This window comes from Juglans microcarpa x Juglans regia, chromosome 2S, assembly GCF_004785595.1.
Source record: "Juglans microcarpa x Juglans regia isolate MS1-56 chromosome 2S, Jm3101_v1.0, whole genome shotgun sequence".
In the NCBI taxonomy this organism is placed as follows: Eukaryota; Viridiplantae; Streptophyta; class Magnoliopsida; order Fagales; family Juglandaceae; genus Juglans; species Juglans microcarpa x Juglans regia.
Window position 1 is genome coordinate 7,713,355 of NC_054597.1, and position 8,848 is coordinate 7,722,202.

The window sequence follows — 8,848 nt, forward strand, 5'->3', positions numbered from 1 at the left end:
AAATTATATTCATAAAGTGACATGATTTAATGTGGCATATCAGATTATAAATTTATTTTTATTATAAAATAAATTTAACGGATTACATCTGTAACAGTTCTCTATTATGACTTATCTATAATCATGTATTCAAAAGAGATAGATTCTTAAACTCACTGTGTTTAATATGAATATCAACATTAAATATTGTGAGATCTATGTACCATGTTAATCTTTCTCTAATTTAACATATGTAAAATTATATATATAATAAATATTTTTTTATTTAAATATTTGATATATAAAATTACTTTAAATTCATTTGGATCACTTTCCTTCAAATTTGGGCAAACTTTTTTTAGGGAAATGAGATTTGTAGTAGTAGACTGCGTAGTTTTGAAAAATATTAATAAATATGATATTCATATGAAAAAATTAATTTTTTAATAACAGAACTCACTCTTTTCTAAAATAAATATACGATGTTTACATAAATCATGACTGTATGTAATATTTATAATATTAAAGAGTTTTGCTATTCATCATCCTCACACACCACACACTATAATTTTTTTTAATTTTTTTCTTTTTAAACTTATTGAATTCTTCTACTCATCATCCATATACCGCATATTTGATAAGAGAAAAAAATATGTTGTGTGGCATGTAGGGATGATGAATAGAATTTTTCAATTTTAAAAGAAATTTTTTTTTATTAATTACTATTTATTATCCCACACTTCACATTCTATGATAAATATTTTTATACTCTATGAAAAAAAATTATAAATATGATACGTAGAGTGAATAGTAGTGAATGCCTCATTTTAAAAAGAAACACTACTTTATCCTCCAATTTGTACCGCTCCATTTGACCGCTTGACAAAAATTTTTTTTTTTTTACTTAATAATTAAGGAATTGATTTTAAGTGTATTAGTGTTTTTTTTTATTTTTTAAAAATATTTAAATGTATTAAAAAAAAAAAAAAAAAAAAAAAAAAAAAAACCCGCCTAGCGGTAAGAGGGGGCGGCATATCCCCCCGCCGTTTTAAAATATCGGAATAGGGATTGATTTCTCCCCGTAACTCAACTCCGAAGATGCCGGAGTGGACAAATCAAAGCATGTCACTAAAGGCACGTGAAGGAATGAAAAAGAGAGTCAACTAACAAATAAATAAGTAAAAGAAAATAGGAAAATAAAACGTAGTAGAGTTTGTTCCAACTTCTGTCTCTGCGTCTCAGTCGACCTCTCTTTCTTTCTTTTTAATGAAGAGGCGGAACTCTAAAATTCCATAACAGCTAAAAATTCAGTTTTCTCAACATTCTCTGCACTTCCTATTTGCGGCGCAATTTTCGAGGCCGATTCTCTCCTCTTCTCGACGGTACGGAATCTTAAAACTTCTTGGTTCTTAGAGTTCTTTCTAAGCTTTTGTTTGTCTCCTGCTTTCAAATAAGAATTGTTTGTCCTGGGAATCGTGTTCTGTCGAGACATATGGATTTTTTTTCTTTTCATCTATTTAATAATTTTTTCTATGATTGGTGGATCTGTTTTGGAATTGTACAAATTCCGCTCGGGTTTTTGGCATTTCTCGTGTTCTACAACTGTGGAAAATGTTTATTTTCCTTTTTGCGATTTTTATCTGTTGTGAAGTTCGTGGATTTGAAGATTTTTGGTAGAGTAGGGTATTCTGACTGGAAATACGTTTGTAGACTGGATCGGTTTTGCCGGCTGGTCAGTAAATGTTGAGCACTTGCAGGTTTCAAATAATTGACCTGGAGCAAATTTGTACGGAAATTTATAACGCAACTTCAGAATAATATGAGCTCATGTGAGCTTGTTCGCGTTTCATTGTTAAGTTGAAATGTGAATTTTGAAAATACCAATCGAATTCTATTTCTTAGAGTTGTTTTGAACAATTGAATGTAGCAAAAAGGAGGAACCTGTAACCATTTTGAAGTTTTTACAAACAAAGATGTATTGAAAACATATTGTCCGTACTGTCGTTGTGGGACTGCTAATGTCTGCCCACGGAATGCATTTGAATATACATAATAATCAATTAGTTGCGGATGTTATCATGCTGTTTCTCATCTATTATATTCAAGCTTTCGTTCAACTGTTGATCTAACATGCTAACAATAGCTGTATCATTTTTTTGCTTTATTCCTTCTTTAAAATTTGTGTGCATGTGGTTTAACTCTCTCTCTCTCTCTATCTCTCTCTCTCTCTTTTCTTTTTTAAATTTAATAGAGGTTAAAGAAAATATTTCTAAGGATTTTTACTAAATATTTTGTGTATGTGGATTTGTTGATATTGTTCTAGAAAGGACCCTTAAAAAAAAAATCTACAGGGTAGTTGTTTGTTAGCTGAGAAGAGAATCCTTTGGCCTTACCTTGTTCTAACTTTGGGGATAACTTGTCTCCTAATGCAGATAAAATTATTGGCTTTTGACATTCACGGGTAGTATTTGCTCTCATGAAGACTGAGCAGTAAAAATACTGGGGAAAAATTCAATGATAAAAAAGATGAATTCAGCAAAGATGGCCGATAAGAAGGCAACTCTTGACACTGCCGCATGGATGTTTAATGTCGTCACATCTGTTGGAATAATCCTTGTCAACAAAGCCTTAATGGCTAAGTATGGCTTTACCTTTGGTATGTTGTAGCTTATTACTATTTTTGTACACTACATTTGAATAATTTTCTCCTCTGCATTACTTAACTAATAAATTCCATGCTTCATGCCTTAATTAGTAGTTAGTTTTGATACGATCACCATGTTGCATGCTATTCCTCATGGCATTCTTGTGTTGCACATAAGTGTGATTTATCACAGCAAAAATTCCAGTCCTTATGAGTTATTCCCTTCCCTGGCAGTGAAGGCAGATGTGGAAGCTCAAACATAATCGGCCATTTTCTCACCTGTCTAGGCACCTTAGCAGTGCTTTCTGAAGCTTTTCCAGAGTCCTTTATCTCCAGTATAACACCATCAGGCCTTATATCAACCATTGGAGTTAAGCCACCACAATTACAGTCCATTAGGATTAAAGATTACTTTATACCAGCTCAAAGCCTGACATCAGTCGTCTATAAATTAAGTCCAAATTAATAGAGTCCTTCTAAGTCATATGCTAGATCATTACCAACAAGTTCTGCAATCTGACTAAAATACAACCGAAGTGCCTTGTAAAAGTACAACTAAGAATGAAATAGTTGAGAATCCTTAAAACAATACTGTTCAATAGATCAATACTTTCCATGACCACTAAGAAAGAGTTGGATACAGCACCGGTTTTTTAGATGGGGTGGGGAGTTGGGGGGGGGGGGGGGGGGATGACGCTAGAAGTAAGGTCCTCTGGTCAAGAAGATGTCAGAAAATGTCATTGTAGTTGACAATGGATAACCCATCAAGACTTTTTGTTTCCGTTAAGGTGGAATCCAATAGATACTTTCATATATCATACAAGAGATTAGGACAATGTTGAGTGAACAAAAAGTTTCTCATTGCTTATGTTTTAATAAAATATAACTTGTTCTTATTTAGTAATCAACTCCTCTTTCATAAAAAAAATTGTTGCAAATTGCTCCTCAATCCATGTATCGAGCCTGACATTGTATTTTACATAATGACTCCATGCAGCTACAACATTAACTGGTCTGCATTTTGCCACAACCACGTTGTTGACTGTTCTTCTTAGGAGGCTGGGATACATTCAGCCATCTCATCTACCATTTTCTGAACTTCTGAAATTTGTTTTATTTGCAAACTTTTCCATAGTTGGGATGAATGTGAGTTTAATGTGGAATTCTGTGGGATTCTATCAGGTCAGTTTGGGTTAACCTTTTCTTTTGCTCCCTTTTTGTGAAATTTTCAGAAATTACAATATATCTTTCTTTTCCAATATTTATCATCAGATTGCAAAGCTGAGTATGATCCCGGTATCTTGTTTTCTGGAAGTTGTCTTGGACAAGGTGCGTTACTCAAGGGACACAAAACTTAGCATAGTATTAGTACTCCTTGGAGTTGCAGTCTGTACTGTTACGGATGTGAGTGTCAATGCTAAGGGTTTTATAGCTGCTTTAGTGGCAGTTTGGAGCACTTCGCTACAGCAGTATGTAAGTATTCTTTGCTCAACCCATGATCCTTTATAGAGATGGCATCAGGTGTGATAGGTGTAGGGGTTGTAAAGTCAGTTGTGTGATAGGATTAGGTCTATGGTGTTTGCATTCTTTGCAAGTATTTCTTTCATATATGTGAGTGCAGACAGAATGTGCCTACATATACACACACGTTGCCGCCTATATGTGTAGTTTACATTATTTGCCAGTTTGTAATTGTGTAACCCCAGCTATCATATCATATGGTCTCTATATGAGTAGGGTTTTCACATTTTTATTTAGGAATGATTTCAGTTTCAAAATGTAATTTTCAAATTAAAGACTGGTTTGAGTAGAGTTAGTTCATTTTAAAGGTCACAGATTTCTAATATGACATTGTTGTCTTTATTATTATACTTTTGCAGTATGTACACTTCCTCCAGCGGAATTATTCTCTTGGATCTTTCAACCTACTGGGACATACTGCTCCAGCACAGGCAGCATCCTTGCTGGTAGTAGGACCCTTTCTGGACTACTGGTTGACTGGTGAAAGAGTTCATGCATATGGCTATAGTCTCACATCTCTGGTAAGTTTCCTTTCTCTTTATTTTAATGATAATTCCATAATTCTCAGTTGGAATAGTGTCATAGTGATGTGTATTTCTCTACTCTACAAATATGATAGATGGGTAACTGTCCAACATATCATTCTGTCACCTCATGCGGCTGTGTATACCTTTACATACATGTGAAGATCTATATATTTTTATGCTTAGTTGCATGCAATGGGTAGGGTTTTCACATATCATTCCTGGTAATCGTATCGTATCCTTAATGCCTATCGAGTAAATATCTTGTCAGCAGCCAAATTCTAATGGCTGCAATTACTTGGAAAATGCTCAATAGATGAACAGTAGCGAACTAGATAGACCCTTTGTCAAAGGTGGCCAAGGCTTGACCAATTAAGAGAGCAATCAAGGAGCAAAACCAGACCATTGAATCATCTTTAACATAGATGCCCAATTTCTTTTTTTTTCAGATAGTACCAAAATGACTCTTAGCAGGGCCAACCAAAAAGACCATACATCTTCTGCAGAGCTCAAATAGTGTCTAATAGTAAGTTCTGCAAGGTGTGGTACTGTTGGAAGTTGGAATCACAGGTTAAAATCGGTCCGAGTGACTTATATGGTTCTCTATACTAACACATTAGTTCCCAACATCTGTAGCACATTAAGATAAGACTTGCTCTTATATATTTTTCGCACTGAAAGGTTGGGATTTGTCCTTTTTTTCATTGCAAAGAAGGATTAGTTACCTCCTTCATAAAATCTCTCCTTACAGAAGAGAGGTTCAATGGGGATTCGCCATGAGCTAGCCTCATATCCTATAACCTTATATTTTGTGCTTTCAAAGCAAGGTTTCTCAGAAGGTAAAATGTTCATAATTCTTTATCCCACTTCAATCATGTTCATGGCACAAGGTGGGGTGTTTTTAGGACAGACATTTGACTATCTTTAAAAGAATTATACAAGTTTAACCGGGATGATGTCACATTGCCTCGAAGCCGTATTACCTCTCCCCGGCAAGACCAGTTTCTTTCTTTGATGTGACACAGAGTTATAGAGCCTTTCTTCTTCTTCCATTTTGCCTTCTTTTTGCTTCCTCTATGAAGTGCTTTTTAATTATTTGAGAATCCCTATCAGCTACATGAATGGGTGCTTCCCTTCCTACTGTACTTCACTACACTTCTTTTTATCCATATATAGCATAAGTCATGTGAATGTCATATCTGAAATATAGTTGGGACCAATGAATTTTTCATTAACCTCAAATTGCAAGGAAAAGAAAGGCAGTGTTATCGTGCTTCTGTAAAAATATTTTATGGTCTTTGTTATGTACTTTTTTTGGTAAACGTGTCTCTATCATCTATGTTGATATGTGATGAAGGTGGGAAAGGAGATCGTGAGGATGGAATAATTGTGGGTTGGGTTTAGGATTTATATTGGACAGATGAGGAGTCAGAAGACGAGAAAGAGAGAAATTTTTTTCTGATATTTAATTAGAAAACAATTAACTAAGAGAAATAGAAATTTGAGCTTTTGTTAGCTGTTAAGCTAGGTGGTGGTATATGCCACATGGATTATTTATTTATTTAAAAAAAAAAAAAAAAAAAAAAAGACGAAGGTCACCTGTTCATGAGTGACCCCCTCCCAAATTTTATTAATAAAAACCCTCAATTATGGCAGAGGAATACCATGGAAACAAGAACAAACCACAAAAAAAAAAAAACCCATCCATCATCAACGAATATATAGAATCCCCAACAAATCAAGACGCACAATCCCCCTAAGTCTTCCTAGTACCATGTCCTCACCTAAAAAAATCACGAACTCTCTCCATCGTTCCTTCTTTAGCCAAAAAATCACATGGATTTAAATTACCATGTTGGCAAAAATCTCTCATATTCTCGTATTGGTTGGGTGGTATTCCAGTTATTTTTGCCATTTGGTTTGGCATGCTGATAATTCTTCCCAAGTTAGGGGTCAATTATCCAAATTAAAAGTGAACTATAATTTTTCCAAAAAATAAGGGATGGAAGCTATCAGTCTTGTATGGGTGTGTGAGTTATACTTACCTTATATATATATATATATAAAGAAAGCAAAACTAAAGATTGCCTCTATTTTGCCACTAGAAAAACAGAGGGAGGAGCTCATCATTGTATAGCAACTTTCAATTACATTGATATATTGCCCAGCTCATCATTAGACACATCTTCTCCAATCCATCATACTTGCCAAATATCAATTCGGTTGGGAATTAAGAGTTATCCCGTCTGTTAAAATTAGAGAATATGATCATTATTTTCTAAAGAAAGTAAAATTATGAGCTTATGTAATAGTTATCCCATCACTTGTTTGTTTCTTGATTTTTCTTTTTGGAGTTCTCCCACATGACAAGTTTTGAGTTTTGGGCTGCTTGCTTTGGTGTAAATGAAGAAAGTGAGAAAACATTTTCTGTCAAAATATTCTCAAGGAAAAGCATTCTATTTTCATTGCCTGCTGAAGACAGAGGAAAACATTTTGACAGAAAATCATTTGCATATCACCACCACCAACCCATTGAAAATTGATCATATCACTTCCACCAACCCATTGAAAATTGATCTTTTATGAACATGATATTCTCATCACCATTTATATTGACAGGTTTTTTTGTTTTTTTCCAAATTGCCTCTTGAGTGAATTCTGCCCTCCTCTTTCATCATTCTCTTTCATCATTAGTGACAGCTTACAATCTCGTAAAACGATAGATTTTCTTCCATATTTGGCCTAATCTTATCATGTGACTGACATGACTTTTAAAAGAGAGAAACTAAAACAAGATTAGGTTTTCCAAATTGCCTCTGAGTGAATTCTGCCCTTCTCTTGAAACGATAGATTTTCTTCCATATTTGGCCTAATCTTGTCATGTCACTGACATGACTTTTAAAAGAGAAAAACTAAAACAAGATTAGGTCAGCACTTCAATCTTCAAATGCCCTGGCATCCAATTCAACAGCACCCCAGTGAGTCCTTCCGAATGGTCATTTACCATTTTACTTGTAGAGCCTGGGTGACATGGCCAATAGCCTTGCAATGTCCTCAACGAAGGAATGAACCTTACTATGTCTGCCTCTTTGCCCAAGGACTAGATGTGTGTACGGCTGGTGCGCACAAACACAAGCATGCTTTTATGTATATATGTACGTAGACGTGCTTGGCATACATAATTGCTCATGAGTTTCCTTATTTGTATAACATGTAAACACAAATATTGCTGGACATGAGATCAACAAGACTAACTTCATTTTCAGTCCCTTGCTGTTTTTCAAACGGGGGACAGTAGTAGAATGGTCCTACTTGTTACAGGCCACGCGTGTGCATGTCTGTATGTCTGTGTGCAATACATGTTTGGTTGCAGCTATTTGTGAGTACTGTAAATGATTTGGCCACTGTTTTTTGTTTGTCTGCAGTCATTCATAATACTGTCTTGCACCATTGCGGTAGGGACCAATCTGAGTCAATTCATCTGCATAGGAAGATTTACAGCCGTATCGTTCCAAGTGCTTGGTCATATGAAGACTATTCTTGTCCTGGTGTTAGGATTCATTTTCTTTGGGAAAGAGGGTCTCAATCTACAAGTAGTTGTGGGGATGATCATTGCTGTTGCTGGAATGATCTGGTATGGCAATGCCTCGTCTAAGCCAGGGGGGAAGGAGCGGCGTGCCCATTTCATTCCTAGCAACAAATCACAAAAACATGGCGTAACATCAGAGTCCCCTGACCACCTGGATGACAAGGTCTAAAATCTCAGTGAAAGGAAGTTCAAAAAAAGAAAGGGAGAAAAAAAGGTTGGCGTTTATTTACACATAGGAGGCAGATCCCTCGAAGTCGATTACCATAAGAGATTCTCATCACAGTTCATATTCTTGTTGAAGTAAAAGAATGCTGTTGAAGGGGCTGCAATTTCCCCCATTAAAATTATTGGTACAAATATTGTTCCATCGCAATTCCTTCTTTGATTTCGAGCCTTTGTGCGCTCTCTCTCTCTCTCTCTCTCTCTCTACATTTTTTTCCTGGTCCATTATTTAAGTCTCTTAAAATTTAGTAATTAGTAGAGAAATATTTTTTTTTATAGAAAAATTCTTCTCATCAGTTATTATTCACCATTTTATATTTTCTAAAAAATATCTTTATATTTTATAAAAATATTATAAATATAAAATAT

At 34.9% G+C, this 8,848-nt stretch overlaps 1 protein-coding gene across 1 annotated transcript; it reads left to right on the forward strand.

Annotated features, from left to right (window-relative positions):
- The first annotated feature begins 1,167 nt into the window (after nt 1-1,167).
- On the forward strand, nt 1,168-8,642 carry LOC121253258 (UDP-rhamnose/UDP-galactose transporter 5-like). The gene is made up of 6 exons (XM_041153254.1): nt 1,168-1,361; nt 2,412-2,635; nt 3,621-3,805; nt 3,896-4,096; nt 4,504-4,665; nt 8,094-8,642. Exons 2-6 carry the CDS (start codon nt 2,494-2,496, stop codon nt 8,424-8,426), a joined length of 1,023 nt encoding a protein of 340 aa, XP_041009188.1. The 5' UTR covers nt 1,168-1,361; nt 2,412-2,493; the 3' UTR covers nt 8,427-8,642.
- Nucleotides 8,643-8,848: the final 206 nt, after the last annotated feature.

Bases quoted from the DNA above. Each gene is read 5' to 3' on its own strand.
- LOC121253258 (XM_041153254.1), top strand. From the start codon at position 2,494: ATGATAAAAAAGATGAATTCAGCAAAGATGGCCGATAAGAAGGCAACT. The intron at 2,636-3,620 runs GTATGTTGTAGC...GACTCCATGCAG, and splicing joins TAAGTATGGCTTTACCTTTG to CTACAACATTAACTGGTCTG. The intron at 3,806-3,895 runs GTCAGTTTGGGT...ATTTATCATCAG, and splicing joins ATTCTGTGGGATTCTATCAG to ATTGCAAAGCTGAGTATGAT.